General features: G+C 33.6%; 2 protein-coding genes across 2 annotated transcripts; one reads left to right on the plus strand and one right to left on the minus strand.

Annotated features, from left to right (window-relative positions):
- Positions 1-1,536: 1,536 nt before the first annotated feature.
- On the plus strand, positions 1,537-11,127 carry LOC109799425 (protein argonaute 4). Its single transcript, XM_020359979.3, has 23 exons — positions 1,537-1,827; positions 3,234-3,497; positions 3,596-3,801; positions 3,895-4,116; positions 4,221-4,357; positions 4,435-4,532; positions 4,623-4,720; positions 4,865-5,030; positions 5,157-5,273; positions 5,358-5,465; positions 6,785-6,847; positions 6,940-7,053; positions 7,130-7,295; positions 7,376-7,488; positions 7,840-7,977; positions 8,118-8,248; positions 8,497-8,562; positions 8,808-8,871; positions 8,942-9,053; positions 9,135-9,208; positions 10,301-10,395; positions 10,475-10,506; positions 10,610-11,127. The coding sequence occupies exons 2-23, from the start codon at positions 3,237-3,239 to the stop codon at positions 10,783-10,785; spliced, it is 2,757 nt and encodes a 918-aa protein (XP_020215568.1). The 5' UTR covers positions 1,537-1,827; positions 3,234-3,236; the 3' UTR covers positions 10,786-11,127.
- A 1,490-nt stretch (positions 11,128-12,617) lies between these two features.
- On the minus strand, positions 12,618-18,748 carry LOC109799658 (protein SIEVE ELEMENT OCCLUSION B). Its single transcript, XM_020360260.3, has 7 exons — positions 18,458-18,748; positions 17,823-17,912; positions 16,221-16,648; positions 15,490-15,584; positions 15,199-15,353; positions 14,539-15,024; positions 12,618-13,546 (listed from the first exon to the last, which is right to left on the minus strand). Exons 1-7 carry the CDS (start codon positions 18,656-18,658, stop codon positions 12,941-12,943), a joined length of 2,061 nt encoding a protein of 686 aa, XP_020215849.1. The 5' UTR covers positions 18,659-18,748; the 3' UTR covers positions 12,618-12,940.
- Between the last annotated feature and the right edge of the window lie 401 nt (positions 18,749-19,149).

Below are 19,149 nucleotides of genomic sequence, written 5' to 3' on the forward strand. Positions count from 1 at the left end.
CAGCTTAGCATATAACAACATTTATCAGCTATTTCAGCATATATCAACACATAATCATCATATAAGTAATCATCACACCCGCGCCCGGTGCACTCATGGTCGCGCTCGGCGTGGCACAACCAGAGAGCACCAGGGTTCAGCGCGCCCGACACAATTCCTATTGCGCCCGGCATGCTAGGAGACAGAGACCTCAAAGGTATCACAAGCTCGCCGTGCTCATCCCGCGCTCGGCGCAGGGAAAGTAGAGACCTTCCCAGGGTCTCACGCCCGGCGTAATATAAATTGCGCCCGGTGCCACCTCTGGCATTGACTCCCAAGGAGTCTCCACGCCCGGCGAGACGTGGTCATGCCCGACGCCACCTCTGGCAACGACTCCCAAGGAGTCTCCACGCCCGGCGAGATGTGGTCACGCCCGGCGCCACACCAAAATCACCAAAGAGTAGGTCACTGACTGATAGCGCGCCCAGCGTGGTCCAACCACGCCCGGCGTGAGCCATCTAGGGGCATCCATTCTCAAGCTCGCCTGGCGCACACAACCCTACGCCCGGCGGGCTTGACCAATGGAACCCTCTGATGGTCACACGCCCGGTGCCAAGAACTGCGCCTGGCGTGCTACCCATCAACAAGTCTCCAAGTTCAAAAATCTTCCTCAAATCCTGCTCCAACAATCAGAAATTTCACATGCAAGCCAGCCAAAATGCCACATTCTCACCAAACAACTCAAAAACATCATCTTTTTCAACATGCAACCATCAAACAAGAAAAACCCAAATTTCACCCAAAAACCCGTAAACCTGAAAACGAAGTTTTCTTCAATCTCAGCCACAAATCATCCATCATCAAGCATCTAATGAGAAATGGAGAATCCGAGCTAGATGCGAGAATCCGAGCTTCCGGGAAGGAGAAATGGAGAAGAAGAAAACGGACGGGGAGAATTAGAGACGGGGAGAATTAGAGACGGGGAGGAAGAACTTTAGCTAGCTCCGCACACCACAACACAGCAACTACTCAACACCACCACCTAAGGTTCCAAGGAAGAGACCAAAGGTGAAGAGAATGAAAAAAAGAGTGAGAAAAGAGTGAGTGAAAGTGAAGGAAGGGAAAAGAGGGAAGAGATCTCACAAAAAAAAATAAAAAAGGTGAGGAGAAAAAAATTAATGTAAAAATTAAAAAAATTAAAATTACCCACTAAAATAAGTGAGAAATTATAGAAAGATAAAAAAGTATATGTAAATATCGAAAGAGAAAATGGAGGAAATATGTGAAAAAAAAGAAAAAAAGAGGTGCACTTATAAAAAAAGAAAAAAAGAAAAAAGAGGTGTATAACTTTCTGAAAGCCCAAAGCGTGAAAACGGAGAGATATAACGTTCGGAAGGCCCAAACGTGAAAGCGGAGAAGACATAGCGTTGGGAAGGCCCAAAACGTGAAAACGGATAACAGATAACGCAGGCAACCCAAGAGTCGAGGCACTGCTGACTGACACGACAAGCTCCACTCACTCGTCATGCGTGCTTTTTCGAGTACTTCACCGCATCCAATTCACTCTCTCTCAATCCTATCACTTGCCACAATTCTCAAACTTCAATCGACGGTCCACACTAATTCACTTGATCCACCGATACAGCAGGGAATAACCTCTCGTTGACGAGTCACTAGAGAGACAATAAATAAATAAATAAATGAGATGACATACATGAGTTTTAAAGAGAAGGTTGACACAGGAACCACTTCAACAACAACTTCCCATTTTAAGCCTCACTCGCTCACTCTCTCTGCCTTTCTTCAAGGACTTTAGGGTTCTATTTTCTTATCTCAACCCCATTTCAGGTCAACCTCTCTTAGTTACTTATTTTTTCCTTTTTTACTTTTCTAATTTAATTGCTTATTTTGTTGTTGTTGTTGTTGTTGTTTTGGTTTGTTTGTCTCTCTGGTGTTGTAATTGTAATGCTGCATTGTTGCTCTGGCTTTGGCTTTGGAGATTTTACCCGTAATTTTCCTTTTTGATTACTTTTGCCTTCTCGAAATGGGTTGCCTTTGTTTTTTCTTTTTTCAATTTTTTTTAGAATAAAAAAATTGTTTGACTTTTTTTTTTTTTTTTTTTTTTTATATTTTATTTTATGTTTTTGTGTGTGTGTGTGTGTAATTTCTGGTTTTTTGAGGTTGTTTGTGTGGTGCGTTTGACGGACTTGGATCTTGCATTTTTGACCGTTTATTTTAATTGAAAATATTTTTGCTTTGCCTTCAAACCAACCGCATTTTGTTTCAGAAATGGGGTTATTTTGCTACAAATTTTTAATTTTTTTGTTCACTGTTTTGGATTACACTTTGGGTTGTTGAGGTTGTTACATGTAGAGCGTGTTTGGATTATCATTCAAAATAACGTAAACGGGAATTCTCACATTCCAAAGCAGAAAAATGAGAAGTAACATTTTGTTGCTTTCACGTTCAACGGCCGTTTGAGACTTTTTCACGATAAACCAAACAAACTGGTAGCATTTTAGGTTCGTTTTCGTGTTATTTTTTTTTAATAATTTTTTTGTAAGCGAAAACCCTAACTTTTGCAATGCATGTCTTTATTTTTTGGGTATTTGGGGTTATTGGTTACTAGATTTTAATTTCTGGTCGCTGCTTTACTGAGGGCGGCTTGAATGTATGTATTTTTCTTATTATGTACGTTAAAGGATGATATGGCATTTGAGTCTGTCATTTTTGCATATATGTGGCATTTACCGCATTAAAATAAAATATTTTGCAAAGATTTTGAAGCTTAGCTCTTTTTTTTTTGAAATTAACTATTTAATTAGCATAAGATTTTGTCGCAGTCATTTTTACTCTTTTCCTGTTTCGGTTTAGTGTCTTTTTATGATATCCATGATTGCGGAAAATAGTTCATTTTGACCTTTTGAAGTCACTCTTCAGTGAAGTTACCATTCTCAAGTGGATGCTTTTAAATTCTGGCTGCGGCAGATTTGTCATGATCTTTGATATTGTGAATAATTGTAGACAAAATGCTTTTGATGCGGCTGCAATTGTGTGAAAACTTGTTATGGTAGCTTTATAATAATTGTATTTTTTTCTCATCTGCACATCACTAATCACTTGGCTTTTGGTATGGTCCTGGTGAGTTTTAGCGGTTGTTATTTATTTTTAGCTGTATCATATTTTGACCGTATAGTATGTGGTGTCATTATGATATCCTGCTTTACCTTATATCCCTGGCTCTGTGTGTACAGGCTATGGATTCTTTTGAGCCAGATGGAAATGGGAACGGGAAGGAGGAGCCATTGCCACCACCCCCTCCTGTTGTCCCCTCTGATGTTGTACCTCTCAAAGCGGAAGAGGTGCTCTCTACCCCTGTTGAACCTGCTAAGAAAAAGGCTTCCCGTGCTCCAATAGCTAGACGTGGTCTGGGATCCAAAGGAATGAAAATACAGCTACAAACCAACCACTTCAAAGTTAATGTCTCTAAAAATGATGGACATTTCTTCCATTATAGTGTATGTCCTTTCTGTCCTTGGCTTAGTATTATATATCTGTGTTTATTTTTAAGCTTTTCAATTAAAGTTGACTATTACATCACTTGATATACAAACAGGTGGCTTTTTCTTATGAAGATGGACGCCCTGTTGAAGGTAAGGGTGCAGGGAGGAAGATAATGGACAGGGTGAAGGAGACATATCATTCTGACTTAAATGGCAAGGACTTTGCATATGATGGGGAGAAAAGTTTGTTTACTATTGGCTCGCTTCCTCAAAACAAGCTTGAGTTTGAAGTTGTTCTTGAGGATGTCACATCAAACAGGTAGAAATGATTGGTGCATTTAGTTGTTTCATTGGCCCACAAAATTGGTTTTCATATTATTTTCTCATCAATATAACTTCTTTTCTGCTTTAGGAATAATGGAAATTGCAGCCCTAATGGTCATGGAGATAATGAAAGTGACAGAAAGAGGATGCGGCGTCCATACCGAGCAAAGACATTCAAAGTAGAGATAAGCTTTGCTGCAAAAATTCCAATGCAGGCCATTGGCAATGCCTTGCGTGGGCAGGAGACAGAGAATTTCCAAGAAGCCATTAGAGTTCTTGATATCATTTTGAGGCAGCATGCTGCTAAGCAGTAAGTAAATATTCTTTTTCTTAGTATGTGAATAGCTTAAATTTTTTTGTATAATTTTTAAATAATATTGCCTGGATAATTTAGCTGTTGATTATTTATTGCAGAGGTTGCTTACTTGTACGCCAATCTTTCTTCCACAATGATCCAAATAATTTTGCTGATGTAGGAGGTGGTGTCCTAGGCTGTAGAGGATTCCATTCAAGTTTTAGAACTACACAGAGTGGCCTGTCTCTTAACATAGGTTAAACCTGTTGCCTGCATGTAATCTTCTCAAGTCAATGTGTTTTGTCTAATTCTTGCTATCTTTAATTTGTTTAGATGTGTCGACTACTATGATAATTACTCCTGGGCCTGTGGTTGACTTTTTAATTGCTAATCAAAATGTGAGAGATCCTTTTCAACTTGACTGGGCTAAGGTGAACAAGTTATTTGAATGCATTTTTATTGTCCTTCATTGATCTTTAAGGATTAGGTCTGATCTTTTTATTTTATATTTCTTTGAACAGGCTAAAAGGACCCTAAAAAATCTGAGGATTAAAACTAGGCCATCTAATCAAGAATTCAAAATTACTGGGCTCAGTGAACTTCCATGCAGGGAGCAGACGTACTTATTATTTTCCTTTTAATTTTTTTTAAATTTCTTTGGCTGACGAAGGCCAATTATTTACTTTGTGTATGTGCTATATTGTAAATGTATGGTTGTTTATTTGATGTGTCTAGGCTTTTTACTAACAGGTGTTTTTTGCAGTTTTACTTTGAAGGGTAAAGGTGGCATGGATGGAGAAGACAGTACGGAGGAAATAACTGTTTATGATTATTTTGTTAATGTTCGAAAGATAGATCTACGATACTCTTCGGACCTTCCATGTATCAATGTTGGCAAGCCTAAACGGCCAACATTTTTTCCTATTGAGGTAAATTGAGGGTGTTCTTTTTGTTTTTCACACTGCATTTGTTAGCAATAATACAGGTACAAATAGAAGTAAGCTGCACATTTCATCATTAACTATTATTTTTCTGTTTTTCTTGGTTCTTTTAAGCTTTGTGAATTGGTATCATTGCAACGATATACAAAAGCTCTGTCCACACTTCAAAGAGCTTCATTAGTGGAGAAGTCCAGGCAGAAACCACAAGAAAGGATGAGGGTTTTGTCTGACGTAAGTTGTGTTGCTAAATTTTAAGTTATATAGTTTTAATTCAAATGTCTAGGATTAGGAATCTTACTATTATTTTTTCTGAAGGCTCTAAGAAGCAGCAACTATGGCTCTGAACCTTTGCTCCGCAATTGTGGAATTTCTATAAGCACTGGCTTCACTGAAGTGGAGGGTCGAGTCTTGCCTGCACCAAGGGTATATATTTGTATATGTATTTATACCATTGTTAATTTTATTTTGTATTGTGTTTTCTGTTTTGAAGTAAATGATGTTTTCCTTGAGGTTTGATTGAAATTTAGTAGTCTACTACTAGTTGTGGGAATGAATTTGTTCCACTTATTATTATGGTACCATGAGATAGCTTGTAAAGTGGTTTACATTTTACATCTTTACCTCCTAGCAAATGTCTTGTCCTTTTTTAAGTAACGCTTGACAGAAATGTGGTTATACATTACACGAATCACCTTCAGAAAATCCTGTTTTCTTTGAAATGAACAAAACTTCTTGGGAACCCCCCCCTTTCTCTCAGAAATAAAAAAGAATCTGGATTCCCTCTCAAGTCCCAAGATAAAGTATCTCCCTTAACCCCCACTCCCCCTTTTCTTAGGCAGCATGCCATATTTCTTCAATTATCCTTGCCCAGTCAATGCAGGCTCTTAACTGATATTGTAATTTTTAACTAATTACTAATGTGTAATTAACATGTAATTAACTGCTGATGGGCATCTAACAGACAGTATCTAATTTAAGAAACGAATATGCCCTTTGTTAGTACTGTTAACACTGGTCTTGATGATCATAATTTAAAATCATAAAAGTTTATGCCTACCATAGCTGTTAAGCAAATCCCTTGCTAGTTTAATGCTTAACATTTAGCAAGTTCTGAACTATTTTTTTTTCCAATTTGCAATGAGTCAATTAACTTGTGGAAGATCGAAACAAAATACCTATGACAACTGTATGAAATAATAATAATAATTATGAACATAGGATTTTATGTTTGTATTCATGAGATCTTTTTAACAAGTTCTTGAATTTATGAAGAAGTTTCTATAGAACAAAACAAGCAATTCCTGTTGTACCTTTTCTGATTGGATCTACTACCTTTAGCATTGTTACTCAGGGCTTATGTTGTTGAAATTTGTAGTTATGTAGACAACTTATCCTTGCACTCTTTTCTAGCATGATATTTTAATTGTTATATTGCATAACAGTCTGTTTTGTTTTATGCATCTTGATACGAGTCTTTAAATTTATGGAAATCTTTAATTGCATATTGTTCTGAAGTGGTCTTTGAAAATAGCTTTTTCTTTCCCAAGAAGTAATTGCATATTTTTCAAAAGCTCGTGATGGTGGCAAAAATAATCAATTATTTATTTCCTTAATAGAATTTGAATCAAGCACACTTATTTTGATTAATTGTGTGCAGTTATGGTAATTTACTCACTGCTAATCATAAATATCAATAGTATTACATTATGGTTTGAAAATGATTTTTGGATCTTATTCAATAGTTGAAGTTTGGCAATGGTGAGGATTTCAATCCAAGGAATGGGCGGTGGAATTTTAGCAACAAGGTATTTAATTCAATTCCCTTTTTGTATGGAATTTTAACATTTTCTATCTAATAACAATAGTGCTTCAGCTTCTAATAATTTAAATGCTTCAGAGATTTGTGGAACCGTCTAAGATAGAAAGATGGGCTGTGGCAAACTTTTCTGCACGCTGTGATGTACGAGCACTTATACGGGACCTGATTAGAATTGGAGACATGAAAGGAATTGTAAGTTGTGTGATTTTGCATAGTTAGTGACGTGTGAAAGGGCTACTGACTGAGATTTTTTCTTTGATTTGTGCAGACAATAGAACAACCATTTGATGTGTTTGATGAGAATCCTCAGTTTAGACGTGCCCCACCTATGGTTAGGGTGGAGAAGATGTTTGAAACCATTCAGTCTAAACTTCCTGGGGCTCCTCAGTTCCTTCTATGTTTGCTTCCTGATCGGAAAAATTGTGATATTTATGGTTAGTGATTATGGTATGATTGTACCTCTACGACCAAGAAGTTTTCGAGTGCCCTGGTTGAAATTTTTTTGACATTGCAGGTCCATGGAAAAAGAAGAATCTTGCTGATTTTGGAATCATTAATCAGTGTATGTGTCCTACAAGGGTCAATGACCAGTACCTGACCAATGTTATGTTGAAAATCAATGCCAAGGTATATATTTATGGGTTGATATTCTGGTAATATTGGCAGCATCTCTGTACATGTTTATTTAAGCATGTGCCTGTAAAGCATCTTATCGTTATTTTTGATAATTATCACAAGTAGATGAACACATTCATGCCAATTCCCACTATAATAAGGCTTGGTTGTTATAATTGATTTTTAATTGTATGTGCCAGTAAGATGTCTCATGTCATCTCAAATAAATGAACACCTTCATTATATGCCCTTCACCATTTACTGTCATATGACTTGATTGTTCTTATAATTGATTTTTTTTTTTGCTTAGTTGATTCATTGCAAGGAATTTTTTTCCCATGGAATTTGTTTATTGTTATGCAGCTTGGTGGATTGAATTCATTGTTGGGCGTTGAACATTCTCCTTCTCTTCCTGTTGTTTCCAAAGCCCCGACCCTCATTCTGGGCATGGATGTGTCACATGGCTCACCAGGGCAGACTGACATTCCTTCAATTGCTGCGGTAAATGATTATAGGTCTTTTGTGTTTTCTACAAATATAATTAGCTTTCAAATGCGTATGTTGGTGCCAATCTTATTTTTCTGGGTGAAGATGTATTTGTCTTTTGGTGTTAGCCAGCATGCCTAATTATATACATGCAGGTGGTCAGCTCTAGACACTGGCCTCTGATATCAAAATATAGGGCATGTGTTCGTACCCAATCAGCAAAGGTTGAAATGATAGATAATTTGTTCAAGCGAGTATCTGAAAAGGAAGATGAAGGCATCATAAGGTTAATTAATTCATAAATTGTAGTTTAATAACTATTTAACTATACTAAGATTCTCTTAATTAGTTGGCACTTGAGTATCAAACTGGGTTGTTTTGTCAAGTTTTTTTTGTTTGTTTGTTTTTTTTTTCTTTTCTTTTCTTGTTAGTAAATGTTCTAAACAGTATTATCAGCTGTATTGATACAGGTATTTTTTTTCATGGTTCAAGTACTGTCTAGACTGATGGGTTTCATGATTTCATCCATTGCAGGGAACTTTTGCTTGATTTCTATACAACTTCTGGGAGGAGAAAACCAGAAAACATAATCATATTCAGGTAAGTTATCCTTGAGAATGCTGCTTCTGTTAATTATTTTCTGTCCTTTTTTTTTTTGCATTTTGATTATTATAACTGTAAATGTTTATGTTGTAAACGAATTGTGTTTTAACCTGGTGGGATAAGTTTTTTGTTGTATAAATCCTGTCAATTTTCTACAGAATGTGTTTTGGTTTTAGTTGAATCATGCAGATATTGATATAATATTTTCATATATGATTGAACTTGTTTTCTATCTAATATAGGGATGGTGTTAGTGAGTCGCAGTTCAATCAAGTTCTTAATATTGAACTTGATCAAATCATTGAGGTACTGAAGCTGGTCAACTGTGAATTTTTTCTTTTTTTTAGTCATAAAGAACTAATCTTTGAATTTTAAGGCTTGCAAATTTCTTGATGAAAATTGGGAGCCAAAATTTGTGGTAATTGTGGCTCAGAAGAATCACCACACCAGGTTTTTCCAGCCCAACTCTCCTGACAATGTCCCACCTGGCAAGTATTTTTGGGAATTTCCAGTAATTTTTATTAATTGGAATCCATCAGTTCCCTATTTATTAACCTGTTGTTTTACAGGAACTGTTATCGACAATAAAATTTGCCATCCCAGAAATTATGATTTCTACCTATGTGCACATGCTGGAATGATTGTGAGTATCCCCATTTTTTAATATATATGGCACTATTATTTTTGTAGTCATGAAATGTTTAGGCAAAGTCTTTTATACTTTTCATAACTTCATTCTGCTTGTTTGTAACTGGTTTTTTTTAGTAATGATAGTCTGTTAAGAACCAATAATTAGGCACGGGAATCTTTTACAAGAGAATCACTGGTCTATTCCCACAGATTTGCTAATCTGAATGCCTTCCCTTTATCTAGTATCCTCCCGTTCATAGATATGATGTGCCTGACCCATAATATCCCCTCTAATCAGCAACTACTCTAATCCCCTTTATTCTATATCCTAACATAGTCTAATAGAGAAAAACTGATATTTACTTTGATGCTTGTTTCTATAAATTCTTTTTAAAGTAGTATGGAATAATGGTTGGGGGTACTTGTTTCTATTTCTAAATAGGTAACCTAGAGTCAGTACATGGTTGTTTGTAATCACCTTTATTCCTTCAGTAAAATGAGGAGTTCTTCCAATGACATAGTTCATTTGCATTGTTACTTTTCTTATTTGTTGGTCTAAATTGTGTCGGTCTTTTGCCATACATTTAGTTGATGTCAAATTGGAAATTCCTATTGGTTGTTGCCCAGAAATCACCTTTTTTTTTTTTTTTTTTTTTAAAATTAATTAATTTATATTTTTTATTTTTTATTTTACATTTCATTGATATAGTCAAGTAGTGTGTATAGGCTGTGGGAAGGTCCTATACCTAGTTCTGACATTTTAAACTTGTGGTATCAAAACTTTTAAATCCAATTTCTGTTGTTTTTTAGTTTGTCATGTATTGCCTGGTCTTGCATTTGTTGAGGTTTTGGAAAAAATCTTACATCTTTGACTCATCTACTGGGGGGTGCTGTTTATTTACCTGTAAGACTAGTTGATGACAATTGATTCCAATACATGGAAAGAGGTGTCTTGATTCCTATTTCCATTTGTGTTTTTAACCTACCAACTCAATGAACAGAATGTTTTGGATTCACATCAATTTTGGTTGGATGTGGATCAGTGAAAGCAACAAAAGAACTTGTATTATCATTTTATTGATTTCTTCTAAAATATTTTGCTCAGGGTACTAGTAGGCCTACCCATTACCATGTGCTGCACGATGAGGTTGGTTTCTCTCCAGATGAGATGCAGGAGCTTGTCCATTCATTATCATACGTGTAAGTAGAAATTTAGACATCTGATTGCATTAGATTCATTTTACAGTTCCAGTCAAATTAAATATTTGCTATATGACAGGTATCAGAGGAGCACTACTGCCATTTCTGTTGGTAATAAATTCTTGCTCCAAATTTATTTATTAGATTGGTATTTGTTATTTTCTAATTATTATTGATGATTGAAACTCAACTGTTATATTATCTTCCTCTGCAGTTGCTCCAATATGTTATGCACACTTGGCTGCAACTCAGCTGGGGCAGTTCATGAAATTTGAGGACAAATCTGAGACATCTTCAAGCCATGGTGGACTGAGTGGTGCTGGTGCTGTTCCTGTCCCTCAGTTGCCTCCGTTGCAGGAAAATGTCCGCAACACAATGTTCTTTTGTTGAGGCCTTAATGTTGCCTTGGCTGGCAAGTGATGAAAATGCTGTACATAAAACTAACTATTTTGCAATCTCCGTTTCATGTGGACGCAGTTTAAGTTATATGGTAGACTTGGTTTTGTTAGCCATAGCTGAGAAGTACGTGGAGGCTTGCCAGCATAAGCCTTTTCACGTGTTTATGGTCCTTTCTATTTTGTAACAAGACTTGGAACTTTTTAGGACCCTTGTCGCCTCTGTAGCCCCCTTTAACGGTGGTGTGCGTATGTATGATATGATGATCCTATGGCTATTTGTTTTGTTTGGCTGGAGGCTAATATATATTAGATGAATGAATACTTTTTCATGCTCCGTTCCATTTGCGAAGAAATATGGTACTAGACAAATATATTTTTTTTATACTAGTTTTCTTTATTTACAAAAAAGTTCATTTACCAATTTAAATTAACTGAAGTCTGAAGGACAAAGTTCTACTTTTGGTTATTTAATAAATTATAGGACGATTTTGTATTTGTCTTTAAGGAGCACCTAAAGAATATCTACTAGTCCCATTTAGGAGTTTTTTTTTTTTTTTTTTTTTTTTTTTTTTTTTTTTTAAATCATAGTGCAATGACCAATATTTCGGATGATTAATAAATTTACAGGTATTTGTGTAATACTCGCATACATATATCATGGCAATATTTTTAAATTTTGTACAAAAAGTAAGATAAATAAAAATTAAATGACCATAGTGTTAAGATGTTTCTTGTGTGTAACACACGAGTAGTAAAGCCAGTATTATTTCAATTCAAATATTTAATCATTTATTCTCAATTAATTATATTCAGTAGGAATATTTTTATTTAATATGTTTTGTTTCCCAAATAATATTAAATATGAAAATGTTCATAAGTTAGTATTGATATAATATTAATTAAAATTGTTATATGCAAAAAAATAATAATTACTTTTTTTTTACTTATTCCAAATGTATTGATTAGCGTACATGTTTTTATCACTTATGTGGTTATAGGTTCAGGTCGAACGACTAAAATTAACATTCACATCAACATTGCAATTCAATATCAGTTCATGAGAGAATCAAATTTGCGAAATTAACATAACAGAGAAATCGAAAGTGTTATTAAATATTATTTTTATTTATACATAAAGAGGAATTTTTGTTTTGTTTTGATGTATATTTTATTGTTGACAATTTTAACTTTTAAAAAATTACACAATAATAATTAATAAAGGTAAAAAAAAACCCTTTGATATATATATATATATATATATATATATATATATATATTAAAATCTCTTAATAACCACCCACTATTTGTACTAACTTGTGCCTATTCAAACCACTAGTAATATATAAAGGAATATATCACTTTCAGTCGTTTTTGACTTCCACTTTATTAAGACGGTTTTACTCCTAAATATTTATTTATTTATTTGTTTTTTTAGGAATTTTCTTTCCTCTCATTGACACATTTTTTGATCAAAGATTGTCTCTACATTCATCTACTATTCACATAACTTCATTTTTTTCATTTAAAATAAAATAGTGTCTTAAAGTACATCTTTTTCATTAGTAATTATAAGACAAAAGTAATCGATGCTTGATAAAATCAGGATTAAAATAACTATTATTTAATAATTAAAATAATAGAGGAATGTTATCTTAATTAGTTTTATGAACTAAATAAATCATTACTAATAGTTCTAGGGCCTAATTAACTATTCCTCAAAATCCATTGTACATTCTAGAAAACAAGTAAAAAATGTTAATTGATTTTTCAATTAAAAGATATGAACTAAAAGTAAATACAAAAAAAAAAAGTGACACCCAAGACTCCAATCAAACATGACTTTGTTTTATTTCAAGAATATTTAAATTTTGTTACATATATAGATGGAGTTCATGAGCGAAATGTATACAAAGGAACCGAGTTCCAATTATATTTAACCGAACCAAGAGCTTGGGGAGCAGGAAGGGATATTGTACTTGTACATGATTCTGCGCAATCAAGCAGAACACAGATCTAGTTTATTCACCAAAACAATTCACTCAATAATACTCGCCACAAAAATCACTATATACCAACAATAATAATCCAGAGGCACAAATTCAAACCAAACCTCATGCATGCATGCATGCATGCACGCACGAGTTGTTTCATGCATTTGTTTGACGACCGTGGCAACACTTGTACTTAACAGAAGTGACTTTCATGTCATGATCACACTTATGACAAGGTATGTGAGCCAGAATGTCCGCAGGGTAGTTAGCGAATTCCCTATCTTCGCACTTGGGAGGCACACTCTTAGCCTCGCATTTCTTGTAATGCTCCTTGAAGGCCACGTCGAAGCTTATCTCTTGCTGCAACTTCTCCTTCCAACTATCGAAGTCCCTCACAGTCTGAAGCATGGCCTCGCCCTGGCCCAGAACCTTCACGTGAGAGCCTCTGCTGAGAACGGCCCACCCTTGTGGATCTTGCTTCAGGGACAACAGTTTTTGGATCTCTTCTGTTGTGGAGTCTTGCACTTCTTCACCACCACCACGCTTTCTTCCTAGCTTCCTGCTTGCCAGCAAGTTGTCTATTGTGATCCAGAAACGTGGAACGATCTTGGGGTTGTCCCTTCCCAATGGGTAGGACTCGATTGTGGTTTCCTCTAGGTTCAGAATTTCGTTGTTTTTCAGTTTCTCCACTGCTGTGGTGAACTCTTGGATCCACTTGGTGTTGGTGCCCCCGTAGATGAAGATGTACGAGTCCCTTTTGATCTAGTTTTGGACATCAATAAGTATAGATTCATTTATCTTAAGTGATATCTAAATTTAGGTGCGGTCAGGTGCTGTTCTTAGATCAGAGTTGAAATTTTATCTTGATATCATACACTTACATTTAATGTAAGTTCCATTAATATATATTTTAGATAGGACAAAATTTAGGTATAATTCCTTAATTTTTTAATCAGAGTTAGAGTTTTATATTGATATTATGTATTTGTATTTAATATAGATCTCATCGATATAAATTTACACATACTATCAAGTTAAAACTCTAACTTTGATCGGAGTATAATACCAACTGCATATAAAGAAATATATCTAAATTTTGTTCTATGTAAAAGTTAGCAACATCTAATATACTAATATTTTCTCTATTATTTGTTGAAAGTGACAATGTTTTTTTGAGTCTTATGACCAAATTAGGAGAAATATGCTGGACTCACAAAATTTAAAATTTTCAAAAAATTTCAACCAATATTAAAAAGAAAATGTCAGTATCATCCATCCTTTGTAATGATAATGTCAAGAGACCTTAGGATTATAGTCACAATCTACTTAGATGTCACCAGAAACTATCACTTTATGTTTCATTGATACATAATAGTTGTATTTAATAAAAGAATTTAATTTAAACATGCACACACGTTGTGAATAGTTTTTTTCATTATTATCTAGTATGATAATTTTGTTGACTTTTATAATAATTATAATAAATTATCTGATATAATATTTGATAAATATACTTTTTTTTTATACTTATGGTGCATGCATAGAAATTAAACACATGATTAAATATATAGATCATATGCATGATAACATGATTCCAATTTGTGTTATGTACAGGTAACAGATTAACATAACTTACATATTTAAATGCACTGCACTGGTTTGTTTGGCAGAATCCAACAATGCAAAAACAATCACTAACGAATTATGTATGAACTGAACAAGACAAGCATTAGTTTGTAGGGCTTAGTACTTACCAATTCCCTTATTGGTGGACTGAGGGTGATTATTTCAGTCCAAAACCAGTTCCATTGTTGAGTGAGTCTTGTGTGATCAGAGGTTCTGAAAGGAAAGCCATCAATGCCCCATGTAGAAATAATCTGCTTTGCATCAGGGTTTTCCACTTTACCCTCAGGGCTTATGAGCATGATCATGGGGTTACCCTTGTAGTTGAACACCTCTTTGATCAGATCAATACCTGTTTGGAAACTGAATTCCTTCACCACATACCACCCAACCTTGACATTTTCTAACTTTTTCTTTTGCTCTTCATCCCAAACACTCACTATTGGGATCCACAAAATCTTGAAATTCTCTTTCCTGTAACCCTCTAACTCCTTTGGCTCTTGCTCTTCTTTCAATTTTTCATCTATTGATTTTAGAAGCTGAATCTCATGTTCAATGTGGTCAAGGCCCGAAATGAACAACAAGACATGCTTATTCTTAAACTCTACTAGTTCAACCTGTTAAAGAGTCAAAGAGATAATAATAAACAATGAATATGTTACGTTTCTCAAGACTAGGATAATATCCATAATATGTTTTATGGTTAATGTGCATTGGGTTAATTAACACTAAGCATAAATAGGGAAATATTAGTAGTTGAGATAGGACTGAGATTTTACTATATTTGATACCTGTGCTCCGGTGACACCATTATACACTATTGATCTTGAATCCTGGGTATCACTTGAGATAATAAGAGCTTCCAAAAATTTTACAATTTCAATTTCTTTTTCAGTTTGAATGGCACTGATAATATCCTTGCGCCTCGAGTAATCTTCTATGCGCCCTGTAATCAGACACAGAATCTCCTATTAGCATTGTAGTTCAGTTCTGCAACTTCACTAGCTCTGAGCATTCAAGGGAAGGAAGCTTCTCATAATATTCATACAAAACATTTGCAAAGCACTAAACACATAATTAACCTATCTGAGTCTTGCACTTCTCTTGCTGATCCTTGAAATTTTTGAGAATGTAGTCAATCCTGTAGTCAAATTTGGATAATTCGTATCTGTAGTCCCTGAATTCAAGCATTCGAAATTATGAGTCATTATTCAAAAATTTAATATATGTTGGGCAGATTTGGATCCTCTCATGTTAATAAGTAACATGACAATACAGAGAGACAAAAACAATATGAAGTAGTACACAACATTATTTTGTGTAGGATCCATTAATTTTATTCTTGTGTCTCTCTCATAATAATATCTCATTTGGTCTTTAATCAAGTCAAATAACATCGTAAAATCCATGTACCTGATCAGATAAGACTTTTTTTTGTTGTTGCATCACACTATTGTGATATTTAGGATTTGTTTAAATAAATTTTTTCAGAAGTATTTTTAAGAAAGAAAAATAAGGAAGAAAATTGAAATAAACTTCTCCATAAATTAAAATTAATTTATACATGACTTAAAAAATAGGATTTTGAAAAAGTCAATAGAAGAGAACTTCTGCAAATTAATTAGTATGTAAACTAATTTTAACTTATAAAAAAGTTTATTTCATTTTTCTTTCTTATTTGTTTCTCTTAAAAAGGTTTTTGGAGAAATATACTAAGAAGACACTAAAAACTTAAAGAAGATTGAAATTTCATGAAATGGTTTGAATAAAATGTGATGTTGCAAAACAAAAAGAGTGAAGCAATAAATCTTACCTATCACCCAAGAAATCAATGTGGCTGGTGCAAGTGACCAAGGTGCTGATTGCCCAGTAAGCAAGAACAGGAATCTCATGCAAAGTGTCTGACAAAGAAGGCACATCCTTGATGTTATACTCTGCAGTAATGAGCTTCTTCCAATCAATGATGCATTGAACCACTTGCATGACCTTCTTCACCAAACTGTTGAAGTCATCTAGTTGCTCTATGTTTTCCATGATGCTATGAAGTCTGTTCAACTCTGCCAATGATTTCCCAAGTTTGTCACGTGGAATAGGGGCAAGTTGCCAAAACTTGCCATATTCATGAGCAAAAGCTGCTAGAACTATCACTGCTTTTGCATCCCAGGAATAGTCTCTCAGCTGTTCCAGGATCAACATTGTTGTTGCATGCGCGTATTGCTCCCCACGAGTTGTGTATATCATCTGCAACCATTACTCCAACACTTACAATTCTGTTTTTCTTGGGTAAATAGTGAGACTTTTTTTTTTAATCAGTAAGAATTCCAATGACCAAAATAGGGTTCAAAATTATTTCTATATGTTATCAACCTTCTCGATGGACTCTAATGATTTCGAAGATATTCTAAATGCAACTCAAATTTATTTGCTTCTTCATAATAAATATATAGTTTTTTTTTATGATTAATAAATGATTAAAATATTTTTTCAATCTCTATAATTTTACTTCCTTTACTTTTTAATACTTATAATTTAAAATATGTCTTTTTAGTCTTTATACTTATTTTTTTTTCAATCATTTCTAGTCCCTATATTTTAATATAAATTTTTTAGTTTTTATATTTTCAATTTTTTAATCTTTTAATTTCTATCGTTATTTTTTTTTGTAATATTGTCTGTTTTATGTTAATGTTGAAGGTAAAGAAAAGAAATATCGACAATTGGCATCATAGGTCAAAAAATTTAATTGAAAGTAATTCTAGTAGAATAAATCTATCTTGAAGCACATAAACAAAAGAAAAATAATGTTACAAAAAAAAAAATTAATGCCAAGAAATAATTATTATTTTTTTAAATAGCAAATATAAGGATTATAAAAAGATTTATCTTAAGATATAAGAACTAAAAATATTAAATTAGATAAGTATATGAATTAAAAATGTCTATTTTAAACTATAATAATTAAAAAATGTAAAATAAATTAAAAAAGTCTATCTTAAATTATAAGAATTAAAAAAGATTAAAATAAATAAATATAACGATTAAAAATATCTATTTTAAATTATCTATTTTAAATTATGAAAACTAAAAATTGAAGTATGTAAAACTATAACGGTTAAATAAATATTTAACCTTAATAAATATTTAAGTTTAATTACCCGTTTGCACATTCGGAACTAAGTGTATTTAAATAGGGGTAGTCACCTCCTTAATAAATATTTAAGTTTAATTACCCGTTTAGTTGAATTAAGTGTGAGTTATTGCAAACTCTCTTGACATCTAGTTCCATTCTCCCCTAAAATCAACGTATTGGGATATTCTATCACGTACGTTACAAGAGATATTTCAATTACAAGTTCTATAGGACATTAATTGCTCATTACTTTGAAAGAAACTTTGAATTGAATTCCAACTTTACCTGGCAAGCAATTCGCTTCAAGGCAGGGATTCGTGTGAAAGAGATCAATGGACCCGTTTCTTCTCTGGGTTGATCAATTTTTTGCCCATTCTGTACATAATAAACATATACATTCTAACTAAAATGAGCTTGCAATCATGTACATGTCACATGCAATGTTTATCATGCAAGACCTACATATAAGTTATTGAAAAATTGTACTTGCAATCAACTTTGGATTTAGATTCTCTCATACATGCAGGATACACTAATATAACTAGTAAAAGTAACAATATATCAATTATAACGAAATTTTGTTTGACAAAATGTGTCTTTTTCTTACTAAGTTCTGCTACTCAACAAGGGAGAAGATCCGGATCCAAATAACTTAACACATTTCACCATTCTATGTTAATTTTATAGTATTAAGAGTTTATTTGGATACAAATTTAATAATATTTTAAAGAGTTTTTTTACTTAAAAAATACTCTTTATTTTTCATAGAGAAATTTATAAAAATGTTTCTAACTTATATTCAAACATGCTTTAAATGGTTAGGGCAAATATGATTGTCCTAATTAATTTGCATTCAAATAAAATGATGCCATGTTTGAAGAGCACAATAGTATTTAGGAGTGTTAAGTGGGAAAGGTTACCTCCTTAATCAAATCAGCAATTTCAATGGAGTGGTTGACAACGTTTGAAGCAACATTATAAAGAGATCCAACATCGTACTTCTCAACACAATGGAAATGGGTTATGTATACTTTCTCCAAGATCTGATCATCACTAACTTCAAATGGGTTCAGCCAGACCTTCTCCTGCTGCACAGTGTTACCGCAAATTTGCTTAGGCATGTTGGTGATTCAGCTAACCAATCTTCAAAAGTATTTAGGCAATTAATTGAAAGCCAAAAATGCCTATTTATAGACCGAAGAAATAGTACACTATTTTAAAATGCAAAGACAAAATAATGGTTATCTTCTGTATAGATCAAGAAAGAGAGTGAATTACAGAATACAAAATTCATGTAGCTTTTGTGGCCCCTAACTTTGTTCTCATATAGATTTCGTAATATACCCTTAATGGCTTCATGATGTATGCTAGATAAATATTGAATAATTAAGGGTATTATCGACAATTCGTTAGGATTTCCTACACTATTGCTATTCATAAACCTACTTTCGATTCAAATCTTCAAGGAAAGAATCTGTGTAACAAACAGTACTCAAAAGAGTGTTATGTTTCCTAAAGATAAAGGGAAAATTGCGAATAAAGAAAATAATATACTCTGAGTGCTTCTGCTATCATGAGTGATGCCCGTTGATATATTTTATTATCTATAAGA

The sequence above is a fragment of the Cajanus cajan genome, chromosome 1, assembly GCF_000230855.2.
Source record: "Cajanus cajan strain Asha chromosome 1, NIPB_CcT2T_4, whole genome shotgun sequence".
In the NCBI taxonomy this organism is placed as follows: domain Eukaryota; kingdom Viridiplantae; phylum Streptophyta; class Magnoliopsida; order Fabales; family Fabaceae; genus Cajanus; species Cajanus cajan.